General features: G+C 43.0%; 1 protein-coding gene across 1 annotated transcript in view; it reads left to right on the forward strand.

The window, feature by feature from the left end:
• LOC121441859 (GRB2-associated and regulator of MAPK protein) overlaps window positions 1–6,342 on the forward strand; it is a 180,432-nt gene extending 174,090 nt beyond the window's left edge. The window contains exon 6 of the mRNA XM_041643181.1: window positions 1,248–6,342. Coding sequence (XP_041499115.1) covers window positions 1,248–2,148 — 901 coding nt within the window. The 3' untranslated portion in view covers window positions 2,149–6,342. The remainder of the gene's footprint in view (window positions 1–1,247) is intronic.
• Window positions 6,343–17,524: the final 11,182 nt, after the last annotated feature.

The raw sequence follows: 17,524 nt of genomic DNA on the forward strand, positions 1-17,524 counted from the left end.
TTTTCATCTTGACTTGGATACAAGCAAACAACACCTTCTATCGGGACCTCAAACCCAAAAGCTCTCCCCTTGGCCTTCTGCTCTGAACTTGAACCCAGCAGGAATAATCCCCTCTTGGCGATGGCTGCAAAGATGCTCCTGTCTGGGTCTCTCCAGAACTCTGAGCTCTCACAAGACACAGCCTGCTTCACTACTGACAAATGGGCGTTGTTTTTTAAAAGGTTCTCTTCATTGCGCTCAAGTTATAGTATGTCTGGCTCTATGTAACTTTCAACTGTAGTTTGTCTAGAGAAACAAAACAGACCATCCCCGTTTTTCTCAGAAAACTAAGTTCTTCTGCGAAACAAAATGCCCGTTTCCTCTGCTGCTCCCCCAGACATGACCGCCCACTCCCCTCGGCCTGTTCACCAACCTTTCAGCATACTCTGGTCCCACCCCGTCAATATGAGAATATGGAAGTGTGGCCTCCAAGACGAATGAACCTCTGCCTGTGCTCTTAAACTTGAGAGTCTTTGCAGGCATGTTTTATTTCATTTTTCCTGTCTGGACATTAAAATGCTTATGCTATGTGTTAACTCTATTGTTTGAAACCAAGGCAAGGATAGGCATTTTGTCAGAAGCATTTTTTCCTAGCAGACCTTGGGGAGGATACAGAGTTATGGACAGTGGTGATGTGTCCAGAGCCTTGGTTCTTGTATGGTTGTGTGAGACACTTGCCACCACTCTGTCTCCACCCTTGCCCACCTCAGACGTTATCCTTCAGTGTCGGACCAAAGCGTGGCATGAAAAGTTTTCTCAATATGAAGGCGCAGGCCCTGACGAACTGTACTTTCTTATTAGCTAAACTATACATTATTTATGTGTATGCATATATTATTTTTATCTCTACTACAGCATTTCAAATCATTATGCACATATCTACTAATACAAAGAAATTTAGTCTTCTTAAGAAAAAAAGTTAATAGTAATTTATTAAATTCAAGAAGATGTATATATATGTGTGTGTGCATAGACGCGCGCGCACACACACACACACACACATACACACACATATTGCCCTTACACCTTAGAAATAACATCTGTGAATAATGATAAAGAAAAGCTTGGGGTTTGGCTGTTTTTAGAGAGGGTCTCACTATGAAAACCAGGTTGGCCTCGAACTCACAGAGCTCCCCCTACCTCCCAAGGGCTAGGGTTAAATTATATTTTACTAACTTCCTTTTCTGTGTTTTGTTTTGTTTTTTAAGCTGCACCACGAAGAGTGACCCAAGTCCTCCTGACAGTGCCCCTGTTTCCTGCTACCCTTGCAACCGAATAAAGAGTGACTCTGTGGACCCCAAGTCCCCGTTTGGAAGTCCTTCTGCTGACGCTCTGGCCTCCAGACTCTCGTGGCCCAACCATTACTCGGGAGCATCGGAGAGCCAGACACGGAGTGACTTCCTGCTCGATCCAAGCAGGAGCTACAGCTACCCCAGACAGAAGACACCTGGCACACCAAAGAGAAACTGCCCGGCCCCTTTTGACTTTGATGGCTGCGAGCTCTTAGGCAGCCCGCCCAGCACAGCCTCTGCAGAATTCAGCAGCAGCGGCGGCTCCAGTTGCCCCAAGTCCGCCAGCTACTCTCTGGAGAACTCCGAGGACCGCTCCCTTGCAGCTGGCATGACCAAGCAGAGCATCTCCTGCCCTGCCTTGCCCCCAAGGGCCCCAAAGCCAGTGGAACAGAGAACCACCCCTGAAACATCTCCTTTGCCTCTGAAAATTGATGGTGCTGAGGAGGACCCCACCGCCGGGTCGCTGGACCTCTCCGAGGACCAGTATTTTGTGAGAAAGGGCGCGCAGGACGTCTTCGCTGTCTCTTACCCGTTCTCATCTCCACTCCACCTCCAGCTGGCCCCCAGATCCTGTGGGGATGGTTCCCCATGGCAGCCACCTGCCGACCTATCCGGACTCTCGATAGAGGAAGTGTCCAAGTCCTTACGGTTCATTGGTTTGTCTGAAGACGTCATAGCTTTCTTTGTCACGGAAAAGATCGATGGGAATTTGCTTGTTCAGTTAACAGAAGAAATCCTCTCAGAGGATTTCAAACTAAGCAAACTGCAGGTGAAGAAAATAATGCAGTTTATAAATGGCTGGAGACCCAAGATATAGGCAAATGTCCCTGGTCAGCGTGAAACAGAGCTGGGAAAAGTGTGCCAGCAGGGTGGGCGGGGTCTCAAATCCACGTTTTTGCACTAAAAAAAAGAGAGAGAGAGAGAGAAAACAAAACAAAAGCCGTCTGTAAATAGAGCTAGAGAAAGTCTTACTATGCAGACTCCATTTCTGAATGGTGAACAGGCTATTTTGTACATCAATAAAGATGCTGCACAGAACACTTAGAGGTGTGCCTTGTACGTCACTCAACATTCAACAGCTGCTAAAAGAACTAAAGTCATATTCAGAGAACTCATTTTTACTCCAGTGGGTTTTCAAGAAGGCATGGTATTTATTACAAACAGCCAAAGCTGAAAGACATAAACACTTGGGAGCAGGCCCTTCCGCGGGGAGTCAACGTCCGTCCATCCAACAGTTACTTGTATTCTGCGGCTTGCTTTGCTTCATGCCAATTGTTCAACTCTTGTGCCTGACGATGTTAGTGGTGCGAAATGACACTTTGATGTTATATGCTTGGTGGAGATCTTTTTATCAAAAGGCATTTTCCAAAAATCATGATTTGATGGAGGACATCTGATGTCCTTGGAAATGACACAGATCATGACCATTTGATCTGTACCTGCTGCTAGTTTTATTGAGCAGAGAAAAAACAAAATAGGTATGTGTGTGTTCTTATGCAGCACATGCAGATATGTTGAAATGTAACTTTTGAATCTGATATTTTAAATAACATCTGTTAATTTTCTAATATCCATTGAGGTTTTAGGGGCCTTTAACTGAGTGAATTCTCTAAGACCAGTTGGCAGGATGATTCTAAAGAGTCTCAGACCCTGACCTTTGAAGCTTGGCCTTATAGGCTCCACCCTGAAAACTCAGGAGTGATCAGTCAGGAGTGTTGAAGGATTTAATGTGTTATCTAAGCCCTGCGAGGGCTGATTCCTACAGACCCATGTGATGGTTGGGGACACGACAGCCACCTTCCTCCCATGTGTCCCAGGGAGAAATCTGAAAAGCATTTCTCCACAGATGTGAGGTCTTCTCTCCACACCTCTTGTGTTAGGAAAGCTCGTGACTCAGACAGACCACCTCTCTGTTATATACGCCACATCTCTGCACTGATTCGTAAATATCAATGAGTACTTGCTCATTCCACAGACCTCCTCTTTCTATTCCTCTAAAGTAATAATAATAACTAATAATAACAATTACCATACCCATATTCTGAGAATTCTAGAACGTATCTAAGGATTTTGCTAAATGTGATTAAATACTTTAAAATATAGCATCATATCCCCACCCTTGACTCTTTGAAGGCATATAACCTCAAAGAGTTCCTGTTTTTTTCTGAGCAACAAATATACCCTCCAAACAGTTCCTGGGTCTGTCCCCAGATTCTAACTGGGCAGACAATCTCTTACCAAGATGCACACCAGAGCTTCTCAGGTGAGGTTGTTTGGCCACCAGGAGGTAGTGTATTCTGAAGGATTGACCGTATCATGTCTTCCTACTCACCAAAAAAGAAATAACTGTTAAGAGCAAGAGTCAGCAGCCAGCACTTGCAGTCCTGTGAAGTACGTCACTATTTCTTTTTGTTAGAAAGCTCCTTCATTCCATCTTGTGATTTAGAGCTGAGATGAATTGACACCTAGTCTAGTTTGTCATTTCTGATCACATTAAAAGAAGCAAAGTTCGTTATCCCATCCTAACATGCATCCTAGATGTAAATACTACAGTGCAAGTCAAAAGAATCTTCCATAAAACTAAGTAGCTGGAGTGCTTCAGAAGCCATTCATGAATTGGTGAAGTTCCCGTTCTGCCCTCTCACAACCAAGACTTGTGGAAAATCTGTTTCAGGCAACCCTCGGTGAGAGGAACTAACTCCTTAGAAAGTTTGCCTAGCCCAAGAGCATTACTTCCCTTGAGAATGAAGACAGACAACCTGCAGTAGAGGCACTGTGATCACTGCTGACAAACCTTCCTTTGTCCATCCTCTAGTACCCAGCACTTGACCGTGATTCTCAAGCTCATCCGCAGGCCACAGGGTTGGCTTGCACTTACTGTGAAGGTTGTCCCCACATAAACAATTGCCGTGATGCATCTTTTGCAAGAACCTTAAAATAAGATTGTCCATCTTCTTTTAGTTTGCTTTGGTCCTGGTGTGCTTGTGCCAACTCTGTATTGATTGGGATCCTGGAGCCTCCCTGAGAGCAAGAATAGGCCTTGGAATCAGGCATTGATTGGACATTCACTGAGCCCTTTCTGTGTGCCAGACCCGAGGCTGAGGAAAGAGATGACCCCCGCTCTCTGAGAACTTGTTTATGTTTCAAAATCACAGTTGCTGACACTGTGTGTGCATGAGAGACTCTGGAGTTTTCCTGGAAGGTGGATTTATGGAGAGTATTGTGTCCCATCTTTAAGGAGCCCACAGATGGAAGCAATGACAGCCCCTTCTAAGACATACAGTAAATACCCCAAGACACTAACACTTGGAATACTTTAGAGGAAAAATGCTTCTGTCTTTCACTGTCTCCTGTTTTCTTTTACTGACTTGGAATTTTTTAATGATAATTAGTACTGGCATTTCTGAAAGCCACAAATAAGTATAATTGCCACTTCTGAGCTGAACACCTGTCTGCGGAGGATGTTGGCTAGACAAGGAATTCATAAGCCAGCAGAGGGAAAGAGACATGCTACATAGAGCAGAAGGCAGAAACAGCTCTCGCCTTCCACATCCCACCGTGGAACCTCTTCCAACCAGCCAGGTCAAGATAATACCTCTCTCTTTTTGTGGCAGATTCCCTGCAACCCCGTAAGTGACTGTGGGACTTGTGGAGAAGTACTGTCTAAACAGGATCTTTGGGTGATCCTTAAACTCATGTCTAAAATCTTCCTGCCCCCTCCCATCAGGAAAGAGCATCAGCAATAAAACAAGCCAAGCAGCTGAAATGTAAAATACGAAGTCAATTCAGAGTGAAAACTCCAGCATTCTCCCACCAATCCTGCCACAGAATCTTCCAACTCCCTGCACGTTCTATCTTTAAGTTGAACTGCTCAAGTTTATGAACTGTGAAATGTCCATGTATACTCTCTCAGCCCACACACACCATTCAAATTTATGAAGTTGTACCAAACTGCCCATTCAGCTAAATTGTAGTGTTTATTCTTATCTTGCAGAAATGCCACAGCCTTATGGGAAATGTGATAGTCCATTCCAGCTGGTCAGATACCCGCATAACAAGCGCCACTCTCATTGCCCAGGCACCTGCCTAGCATGCACTCACCTCCTTGAGATTTCAGGGGGTAGGTGTGGACGGATGGAGAGCCCTTCATTTTCCTAGTGTGTTCCTCATGCCTAACATCTGGAAGTGTATACCCCGAGTAGCAAACTGGGGGACAAAATACTTCTCCAAAGAACCCAATAAATTTGTGTTGCAGTCTACCAAAAACTTAACATCTGTTGGACACATGAGGCTTTCAGAAACATTTCCATAACACCCATTGCCATTGCTTTTCTGAAAATCTGAAGCTGCTAAGGAAAGAAGAATCAAAGGGCCAGAGAACAAACGGGGCCAACAGGACTTTTATTATACTGTGGGTTTGTAATGTAGGATCCTGGTGGCCCTATCATGTCAAGTTCACATTTCTGAGTTTTCAAGACTTCTTGTTTTACAGTTTGCCTCATTGTGATGATAAGAAATAAGTAAACGTCTCAAGCTAGGTGCAAACCTCGTCTGTAGCTGTGCTCCTCTGTCTAACTCCAAAGCTATGCCTTTTGTCACAGAGCTTAGCGGATGGTGAGTTCCCTTGGTTTACAATGTCCTGTAGGATAGGACTTAGATAATCCCCTACTCATAAACCTGACCCCTGTGTTTATATTATGTTCCATTTGGAATATTGCTTCATCTAAGACTCAGAAAAAAAGTGAAACTCAAGAAGTTAAGAAATTTTCCTTCACTTAAATGGAAATTGTAGTTTCTGAGGATTTTGGAAGTGTCTGTACAGTTTCTTGGCTGGGGAAACAGTGGGCTGCTAACTCCATGTCAGCAGTTGGTTGTGTTGCTTTCCAGAGCGTTATCTAATGGGCCCAATGTGTACCTCAAGAGAATCCAGTATGTTATGTCAAAAATAATCCATTGTCTGTTGATTTAAATGGTTCTGAAATGTCTATAAATAAAGAAATTTTCAAGGTTGCTCTTGTGGTTTTTCCTGAGTGAGTCAGACCTAGTACTGACTTCTCAAAGGCCTCATTCTCCAACCTCAGACATGAGGAACTAGAAAGGGATTCTAATACTGCAAACCCCATTCTGAATTGAGACAGGCAAGATAAAAGCAACAGTTTATAGACTCTGGTAACCAGGCAACCGTGTCATTCAAAAAAGGACCCAGTACCTGTGTGGTCAAAAGACAAGTGCAGATATCTTTTAATTTGAAAGAAAGTATACATGTTCCTGTGAGAGGGTAGCTATTGCAAATTCTGTCTTTGGCGTCAGTATTGTTCAGCTCATGCAGAGATGGCCCAGAGCAGCGCTCCCAGGTGCTGGTGAGGAGGCAGGCCTATTCACCCTACTGTATAAGTAAGTTTTACAGAGAGACTGGAGGATGACAGATTGGTTAGAGTTTTCGTTGTTCTCAACTTATCATGAAATCACTTCCCACATCCTATTTCTCAATCAGAGGACTCCCAGAGTCATTCATGCCCCCTTTTCCTACAGTCCCACTTTCCCAGAGCTAAGCACTTGAAGAACCATACACATGACTAAACCTAAAAGCTCTAAGTCGGGGTCCTAATAATGCCTACCTTGGGTATACTGGGATGCTCCACAAACGATATTGCTGAGAAATTTGAAACTGGAAATAAGTTGCATTAGGACCACATGTCCTCTGATTCCTATGGAAGAGGCTAGAAAATACATAATCTACTGAAAATATTAAGCACAGGATGCATCCTACTTTGCCCAATTGACTTTCACCTATGCCTGCTCACCTTGGCCCCTTCTTGCTTGGATGATTCATCTATATGCTTTGGGTATTATTAGGCAGCATCCCAAGGCTTTGTACATTATGCTCTTCATAATGAGAGAGCCACCTATGTGTACCCAGCCCTTATGAGCTCCCCATTCCTTGGCCTCCAGAGTCTTCAAAGTTAGAGGATTCTTGAGCAGATGTTGAATGGCAGAACACCTGTAAATGGAGACTGTGTTTTCATTTCCTGGCCACCCAGACCTGGATAATCACATAGAAACCATATTAATTACAACACTGTTTGGCCAATGGCTTAGCGTATTCCTAGCTAACTCTTACATCTTAAATGAATCCATTTCTATTGATTTACATATTGCCACGAAGTTGTAGTTTTACTGGTAATGTTCCTATCTTTCTCCTTCAGTGATTATATGGTATCTCCTTGACTCTGTCCTCTCTCTCTCTCCTTCCCTCACTCTCTCTTTTTCTGTTTGGATTTCCCACCTGGCTTTACTCTGCTAAGCCTTGGTCAAAATAGCTTTATTCATCAACCAATAAAAGCAACACATATACAGAAGGACATTCCACATCATCTCCCCTTTTCTGTCTAAATAAAAAGGAAGGTTTTAACTTTAACACAGTCAAATTACATGTAACAAAACAGTTATCAAGCAAGAATTACAGTTACAATATTTAAAGAAAATTAAAATTAAAGAAAATATTCTATCTTTGTGAGTCCAAAGTTTCATATCGAATTTATCTTTTAATATAGCTAACTATAATTTTAACTATCTGTCTTCAACTTTATCAAAGACCCCAGAAGAATATAATATTACCCAAGTAAACAGGAAGTGCATTGTAAAGAGCTTTCAAAACTCTAGAATTGACAGAGACATCTTGCTGCCTGGACAGTCACCCAAACTTCTGTAATGTTGGGGCATCCATCTTCAGCCTACAGGACCATAGTATCTGGCAGACTTTTCTATGAAGCAGGAAATTTGAAAAACTGTTTTGCCTATATTGCAGTTTGTTAGTCACTTTCTTCTGAGTCTTGCAGAATATCTGGCAGACTCTTTTATGAAGTAGGAAGTCTGAAGGACTGTCTAGCCTTCTTTTGACAGTTTAAACAAGTCATTTTTCTGTGGGTCCTACATGTCCAGTTTATATAGCATACCATCAAGCAGTCCCAGCCAGAGCATTTTCTTGCCCAAATGGCTAGCAAACTCCATAAAGGAACCTCTTCGATGCCCATCATCCTACTGAAGTATATTGGTGGTGCTAGAACCAGACATGTCTCACTGTTGAGAAATGTCTAAATTCTTAAAACATTTTAAGTGTCATATTCTGAGGTCTTTGAAGTGTTGAAGATTGTCTACTTAACTGAAATATATCTGTATATCTAGAAAACCTAACTAATATAATTAAAAGTTTAATTATTATAGATGACTATCTATAAGTCTGTATTTCTTAACTATACATTACATTTTTAAATGAGCTGATAAACATAATACTTTAAACAAGAGTAGAAATATATATATATATTACAGTTTAACTAAATCAACCTTAAATTTGTATCAATAAACCAAAATCCATACTAATGTAAAGTATTTATCTCTATATCATATCCCCCCTTTTTTAGAAATTGACTGTAACCATTAACCATTTATGACCAACCCTTTTAAAATGAAAACAAGGGGCTGGAGAGATGGCTCAGTGGTTAAGAGCATTGCCTGCTCTTTCAAAGGTCCTGAGTTCAATTCCCAGCAACCACATGGTGGCTCACAACCATCTGTAATGAGGCCTGGTGCCCTCTTCTGGCCTGCAGGGGTACGTGTAGGCAGAACATTGTATACATAATAAATAAATAAATATTTTAAAAAAAAATAAATAAAATGAAAACAAACATTTATAAACAACCATTTTGGAAATTTGGACATAGTTTTCTCCAAACTTCTTTCAGCTGTTTGTTGGGCAAAGTATTTTTAGGGTTCATGGAAATCAGGGGGCTCTTGTTCCATCAAACTACATTAGCCTGGAAGGAATCCACAGGTTCCCATCCTCTGTGGAAACAAAAGCAGAACCTCTTTTCCAAAGTAACATATTCTTAGACTCAAATTTTGAAGTAAAAATACCTTTGAAATATATATGTTTGTTTAGTTTAGAAGCCCCCAGAATCAAATGTCTCTCTGTAGTCAAAAAATTCAAAGAAAACATAATAATATACATAAGCTAGATTCTTTGTGTATTTTTCATCTTTTTGTAACCCATTTTTTTAAGCTCTCTTTTTCCCTTAAGAACCTCCGTTTAATATTCTTAAATTATTTTTATCTGTATGTCTTTTATCCTCTGTCTTTAGAGGCTTTTTTTTTTTTTGTCTAACTCTGTCTTTACTGTGCATCTGTAATCTTTTTCTGACCAGGAGTATTTTTTAAAATGCTAAGCAGGCATGGCTAGGACTAAAGTTATAGCTTTGCCTGTTGTCTTCACCCCATCCAACATGGCAGAGGTATGTTCAGAACCTCTGCAAGTCATGCTCACTGCCCCAGCTTCAGGGATGCAACCAGTCTATGTCACCATTAAACTACTTATGGCATGCTGCCTGCAAACCCCATTTAAGTGCTTTATAGCAGGACCCCCAGAAAGAGCTAGACTTTTGTGCTGCCAGCATGAGTCAGGAAGTCATCTCTTAAAGAAGTCACACATTTGTTTGCCACCAGAAAACAGAACATATTTTAAAAATGTGGCTACCAGGAAGCTGCAATTGATTCACATTTTTGTGGGTCTAGAAGCTTTTTTTAAGCTTTCTTAGGCTTTATGTGGATGTATGTTGCCAAACATTGGGTTCCAACTTGTAAATGGAGACTGCACTTTTATTTCCCGGCCACCCAGATCCAAATAATCACACAGAAACTCTATTAATTACAACACTGGTTTGACCAATGGCTTAGGCATCTTAAATTAACCAAGTTCTATTAATCTATGTATTACCATGAGGCTGTGGCTTATTAGTAATGTTCTGGTATCTTTTTCCTTTGGCAGCTACATCATGGCATCTCCTTGACTCCACCAACTTTCTCTCTCTCTCTCTCTCTCTCTCTCTCTCTCTCTCTCTCTCTCTCTCTGTGTGTGTGTGTGTGTGTGTGTGTGTGTGTGTTCTCTGTTTGGATTTCCCACCTGGCATTACTCTGCTAAGCCATTGGCCAAACAGCTTTATTCATCAACAAATAAAAGCAACACATATACAGAAGGACATCCCACATCAAACACTGTGACATTCCTAGGAGTGGGTGATTACTGTGCCTTGAAGATCAAGGCATTAGTCACAGAATAACAGGATGAAGCTGAGTCAAATGAGGTGCAGGGGATGCAGCTCAGTGAGAATGCATGGGTTTAGCATGTGTGAGGCCCTCAGTTCAATCTTCAGCACCCAAAAATCAAAGGCAAATGAATGACGTCATTGGCACTCCCGCATAAAAAAGAGGAGCAGATTATAAGAGAATGAGACATAAAGTTGTTGGTGACCCCAAGTTGAGTTTGTGTCATGACCATTGATGGATGCAGTGAGAATTTCTTACAAGTACATTTTTCTTACAACTTGAACCAGTGACTTCCCTTAGTGATGGATATGAAAATGAACCAAGAGCAGTTTGTTTCATAGGTGGCCACAAATATTGGCTTCAAGAGATACAGTCCATTGAAAGATAGTTCATGTGGTGGCGTGTTCTCAGGCCAGAGGCAGTGGGGAAAGATAACAGGTCTGTGTCCTCCAAGATGCAGTGACCCAGGAGATATGGCACAACAGAGCTTTAAAGCAAGCAGAACTTTGGAAACCTACTCTCTTAACTTCACAGGAATAAGAGTTACACTGTGTCAATTCCTCCAGAGCCCACATGAGCTATCACAAGGGATAGAATTAGAACGTTCTCCTCCATTGTGTAATCATCACAAACCTCCTGATTTCCCCCCACTGTTAGCTTCCATAAATGATAGGAAGGCTTTGCCATGGATGTGTGACACACCCTACTGTGATCCTCTAGCTTCTGTCCTTAGGCTGAAAAAATCAATCAGAAGGCAATCATCAACTGATCCTCCCCAGTAGGTACTAGCTAGAATAGAGGAAACTGCCAACTGGGCTTAGTGGCACCCCTGTAATCCCAGAACTTGAGAGTCACTGAGGCAAGAGGATTTCTATGACTTCAATACCAGCCTTACTGCATACCAAGGCTCTCTGTCCAAAAAGAAAAGGAAAGATAGCCAGAAAGAGAAAAAGAAAAACTTCTGCTTGTAAAACAGAAGCTGGGCTGAAGAGGTGGCTGAGCAAATAAATACTTGTTTCTGTTCCAGACACCCTGAGTTCAGTGCCCGGTACCCACATAGGCAGCTCACACCTAGCTAGGATCCAGGGCACTCAATACCCTCATGCCTTCCACAATAGACACATACACACAAGTCATAAGTCTTTTTTCTTTAAAGAGCCTCTGAGCAAAGCTTCTCCTTCATCCAAAGCGATGGCTCAGTAGAAATTCAGATAACCTGTAGGCACACTTCATTTGGCTGTGTCCAAGCTATATACTAGAAACAGCTTATGAAGGAACAGCAAGGGAGAAGGAAGCTGTAATGTCAAATATGGCCACTAGGTGGAAGACTCTTCCACCCATGACAGTTGATAGACTTTAATGACAAACCAAGGATCATTTCAAAGCATAAAACTGATTTGTCATAGGGCCTGCTCCTTCTTGCTTCAGAGATCTGATGCTCCCTTCTGCCTTAATAATACAGACAATTAGAAATGAAAAAGTTTTAATGAAAAAGATATATAAAGATAATAGAAAACTAAACAGCTCTTATGGAGATGAGTGACCTTTATAAATTTGCTTTTTAGTAGTTTAGATTTCTATCTTTGAATGGTGTGTTTGGTGATTTATGTTTTTACTTAGTCATGCTTAGCTAGCTTTTTCAAACTTTGGTGATTTGGGAATGAGGGTCGCGGAGGAACCTGACCGCTAGGAGGGAGTCACAACTCACACTGCAGGCTGCTGAGGTCATGTTCCTTTGTCACATCACCCCTGCTGCCCTAGTTTGCTTTCTGCTGCTGTGATAAACACAGACCAAGACCAACTTAGGGAGGAAAGAATGTATTTGGCTTACAGGTGACAGTCCATCATGGATACAGCCAAGGCAGAAGCATGGAGCAGAAGCTGAAGCAGAGACCACAGAGGAAAGGAATTTACTGGATGCACCCCTCGGCTGGCTTGCTCCACTATCTTTCTCCCTCCCTCCCTCCTTTCTTTCTTTTTTTCTTGTTTGTTTTTCGAGACAGGGTTTCTCTGTGTGGCCCTGGCTGTCGTGGAACTCATTCTGTAGACCAGGCTGGCCTCAAATTCAGACATCTCTTGCCTCTGCCTCCTAAGTGCTAGGATTCAAGCTGTGCACCACCGCCCTACAACTACCTTTCTTAAAGAGTCCTAGTGCACTGGACCGTCCTTCATCAGTTAGCAGTTAAGAAGCACACCCACAGACACGCCCACAGGCAAATCTGATGGGGGCAAGGTCTCTGATGAGGCTTCCTGTTCCCAGGTGTGTCTAGGTGTGTTTCAAGTTGACAAAGCTACCTGTGACTCCTCGGCTCTAAGATTCTCTGTGTTCTGTGTTGTGGGATGTTATTTTAACCATGTAAGGATGTGTTAAATTGGTTTACTCTGCATTTGTTAAACTCTGTAAAGATGTATGGCTGTGCCACCTGATTGAGCTAATAAAAGTATGAAAGGCCAGTAGCTCAGCGTAAGAGGGATGGGTGGGGCTGGCAGGTAGAGACAATAAGTAGGAAGAGAAATCTAGGCTCAAGGGAGGGAAGAGAAGAAGGAGGGAGAATGAGGGAGAAAGAGGACATGCCCAGGGCCAGACAGGCATGGAGACAGCCTCAAAGCAAGATACACAGGAAGAAAGGTAAAAGGCCGGAAGGCAAAACGCAGATGAAGAGAGACAGGTTAAATAAGTTGTAAGAGCTAGTGGGACAAGTATAAGATAAGGCAGAGCAGTCTTAACTAATAAGAAATTTCCGTATCATGATTTGGTGCTAGCCGGTGCCCAAAAGCAAAGGCCTGCTACAGTTCTGTGTATATGGGACTAGAGGGCGCCAGGTTTACTGTTTCCCTTCATCTGAATTTGAAAAAGTTCAGGCATTTTCCTACTGAAGCAAATGTGTTCATCATCATTTATTTTCATTGTGTATGAGGTAGTATGTGTGTGCACATACATTTATTGTCACTGTGTATGAGGTAGTATGTGTGTGCACATGCATTTATTGTCACTGTGTAGAGTGTAATCTGTGTATGCACATACATTTATTGTCACTGTGTATGGTGTAGTATGTGTGTGCACATACATTCTCTGTGAGTCTTGAGACTGACCACTTGAGGCAGGAGCACTTAGGAACCTTTTTCTGAAACCTGAGCCCCAGAGGGCTTTTCTTCTCACACCTTGAGAGCTCTTACTGTACTTGGCCTCCAGAGCAGTGGGTCTCACCCTCCAGTGGAGGGCCTTCAACCCGGCCTTCTGCTTCTCTCTAGTCACATGGTCTTATAGTACGTCAGTTGTGAGCATGGTGTTTTATGTGTTCACGTGGCCCTGTGTGGAGATGAACTATGGAGGTCATTCTGCATTCTTTCTCAGGCCCAGAGACTTCATTTGAATTCCTTGTTTCCTTAGACAAGAACAGGACTTGAGTTCTTGTCCCCATGACGGGGTCTCCCTGGGGCACATTGTTCAGCAGTAAGATGTCCTTGTTGTCGGACCCTGGGTGATGGTAAGGTGTGGATGACATCTGTTCTGGATGAAGAAAGGCAGCATGTTGAGCTGTGGTGACCACATGTGAAGAACCGTGATCCACCAGCCACTCGGTTCATCACTGAAAACTCATCATTTGGAACATGGAAGGAGAATTAATTTCTCCTTCACGGATGAAGTAAGAGGTAGGAGAAGGAAGTGCTTCCTGTTATCCCGTTAGCTCTCGGGAATATCTGCAAAGCAAAAGAGTGAGGGGCATGTGCCATGAGCGGCCCTGGCAGCTCCTGTGACAGGGACATGCATTATTGACTGACCACCCCAGCAGGTTGCCAGTACTCACCACATTTAAAGATCCCATCTTCCACTCAACAGACATCATTTGTTCCTGACTGTCACTTACTGTCAGGGAGGTGAATTGGTCAGGTTTTTTGTTTGTTTGTTTGTTTGTTTGTTTGTTTCTATGACAAATACCTGAAAAAAAATCATTTAAAAGGAGAAAGGACCGATTTCATCTCCATGTCTGAGTTTCTGTCCACACATGGCTGACCCCATTGCTTTCTGCCCTATCACAGTGGAAGGCTGTGTAAGCTCACCTCGGGACTGCAAGGAAGCAAAGAGACAGAAAGGGGCAGGAGCAAGATGTTTCCTTCCGAGTCATACTTGGTGCAGGAGAATTGTCTATATTATGTTTATCTGTTTTAAATAAAAGCTTATTTGCCAGGCAGGAAGTATAGGTGGGTCAACCAGACAGGAAATAGAGGTGGGACAATGAGAACAGGAGTATTCTGAGAAGCAGGAAGCTCCCTTCATAGCTCTGCCCAGACCACCAAAGAAGCAAGATGTGAGCTTCCCTGCTGAGAAAGGTACTGAGCCATGTGGCCAACATAGATAAGAATAATGGGTTAATATAAGCTACAAGAACTAATAAGTAGCCTGAGCTAATGGGTCAATGAGTTTTATAACTTATGGAGATCTCTATGTGATTTTCTTTGGGGCATGCCGGCTCTGGGGTACTGGGCAGGACAGAAACCCCAACAAGCAGGCCCTCATGTTACACACACTCCCGGTGACCTTCTGCCAATGAGTCTCACCACCCAAAAATGTCATCGTTATAAATCAACTCCATGTATGGTGAATCCATTGCTTAGGTCTGTGCCCTCAGGATCCAATCACTTCCAGTAGTGGCAACACATGTCCCCTTTGCAGAGGTGAGGGGGGTCAATTAAAATCAGACCCTAGAGGGTGTGGCTTAGTGTTTAGAAGATGATGGGAGAAGTGCACAGTAGTTGCTGGGCTATGGATCCCCATTATCTCTCAAGGTAGCTCAGTTGCTCTCCTCACTCACTGTTTATAGAAACAGATCTCAGGCACAAACTGGCCTTATGCAAGCTAGCTGAGCCCTCTGCCCCTGATGGGCATTTCCAGCCTCTGGCTTCTCTCTCCCTGGGGTTTCTTATGTCTTTATTCACACTTCCTCCAAATTCCTCATTTCCCTAAATTCCTCTTTTGCTATCTCTTCGCACCCCCAGTTTGCTTGTTGTGATGTTTTAAAAGATCTTCTGTTCCTATGTTCAGCAAGTCACTTACGTTCTGAGACCAACTGCACTGGAGAAACGTGTGGGTCTCAGAGGCAGATAGAAGGAAGTCTGCCTGCTGGTCGGCAGTTGTGTGGGTTCATTCATAAAGAAGTCTGGGTTCTTTTTCATGGGCATCTCCTATTCAGTAGACCCTATAAATTAAAAAAAACAAAACAAAAACCTCTCCCTCCCTTAAGTCACTTCTGGTCAGGTATTTGGTCACAGCAAGAAGAAAAGTAGTTAATGCAGCTGTCAGAAATAGTGGTCATCACTCCCATTTTATGAACAAGAGCATAGCATCATAATTACATGAGTAACAAGGAGTAAAGTCCCAACTCAAACAGAATTAAACTCACTGGAGTGGATGATGGATGCAAACCTCGCACTTCTTTGAGACATGCTTGGCCCCAGAAGTAGCCGCCAATGCTCTGGGGGAGGAGGCGCAGGGTTATGTGGCAAAAACAATTGTGGGAATAAACAAACAAGGTTTTCCCATGAAGCGAGGCATCCTGACCCAGGCCAGAGTGTGTAGGCTGTTGAGTACAGGACATTCTTGTAGACTAAGGAGAGCTGGAGAGAGAAAGCACAAGTCTGTTCTTAGAGGCATTGTGGGTGTCAGTGTTAGTGTTGTCAACTTGGTTATTGTATTATTATAATAAATAAATAAATAAATAACTTATGGACACTACTGTGTCTTGTTGATTGAGGCCCCAAAGAGTGAGCAGCATCCAAAGGAAACCCTGTCCCATCTCTCTAAGGAAGATGATTTCTGCATATGTTGTCAGAAGGCCCTTGAACAAGGGAGGCAAGAAGCCCAGGAGCAGCAGCCTGTTGTTCCACATGTCCTGCAATATTAACACCAGCACATTGCTCTGAAGAAACAGGGAACAAAGAGAAACGGAGAAGTTGCAGAATATGCTAAACGTTTGGTCATGAGGATGAAAGAAGTCAAGGGGAAAAAAAAGGAACAGATGGCCAAGAGAAGTAGGCTGCCATCGCCGAGAGCTTCTACTTCTAGTTCTGAACCAGGTAAAACTGAGTCTTTGACAAATAAATGGTCAGAGAGGGACTCTTGGAAAGAGTGGCTTCTAAAGTTGCATGATAAGTAGGAAGACAAAGAGAAGGAGGGAGAAGGTTCAAGGAATAACACAGGAGTCTCAAAGTCCTAGAGACAGAGAACAGAGCTTGGTTTCATAAGGCCTCCAGCAATAGAGTAGTGGTAAAGAACCCAAATGAACCAGTCGACATGGATGGAGCCCTTCCACAACAGGCTCTGCATAGCTCACACGAACATAGAGCATCCCCACAAACAGCCAGTGGAAAGTGAGCTGGAAGTATGCTAACCCTGGATGCTGAGGAGCAAAGTAAGAGGAAGTAATTCATGTAAGAAGTGATAGGAACTGGGTGAAATGCCACTAGGCAATGCAGAGGAATCCATCAGCTCTGACAAAGTTGAGGAGGCAATATTTGGGCTGGGCTCACCTATTGTGGCCAAAGATGTTTGAAACGTGTGTCACTCCCTGCCCCCACCCCGGCTCCACATGCCAGTGAGTCTCACAAGCCTTAACCCCCTTCTCCTGATACAACATGGGAGAAGTAAAACTTCAACTTTATGACAATATCCCATGGTTCCTGGGCATTAAAAAAAAATTATAGTGCACACTTCTATTGGTCCCTCCCACCGTCGCTACTATCCCAGCCCATATGTCCAAACTTAGTCTCCAGTGTCATGATGTTAGGAGATGAGCTGTGGGGAAGTGTTAGGTCATGAGGATGGAACCCCTGGAAATAGGACTGGTTCACTTGTCGAGAGACATCCTGGACTGGAGAGATGGCTCGCCACCACACCGCTCTTCCAAAACACCAAAGTTCAGTTTCTAGAATGCATGTCAGGTTGTAGTTGGTTGTTGTTATGCTCTTTGGTAATTCACAACTCAGCTCTCAAATAAAACACATGTTAGCTTACTCTTTCTTATAAATACCCAGCCTTAGCTTGGCTTGTTTCTAGACAGCTTTTCTTAACTAATTATCCAATCTATCTTTTGCCT

Source organism: Microtus oregoni, unplaced genomic scaffold (genome assembly GCF_018167655.1).
Source record: "Microtus oregoni isolate MIOR12 unplaced genomic scaffold, Mior012 000082F_ref0000272, whole genome shotgun sequence".
In the NCBI taxonomy this organism is placed as follows: domain Eukaryota; kingdom Metazoa; phylum Chordata; class Mammalia; order Rodentia; family Cricetidae; genus Microtus; species Microtus oregoni.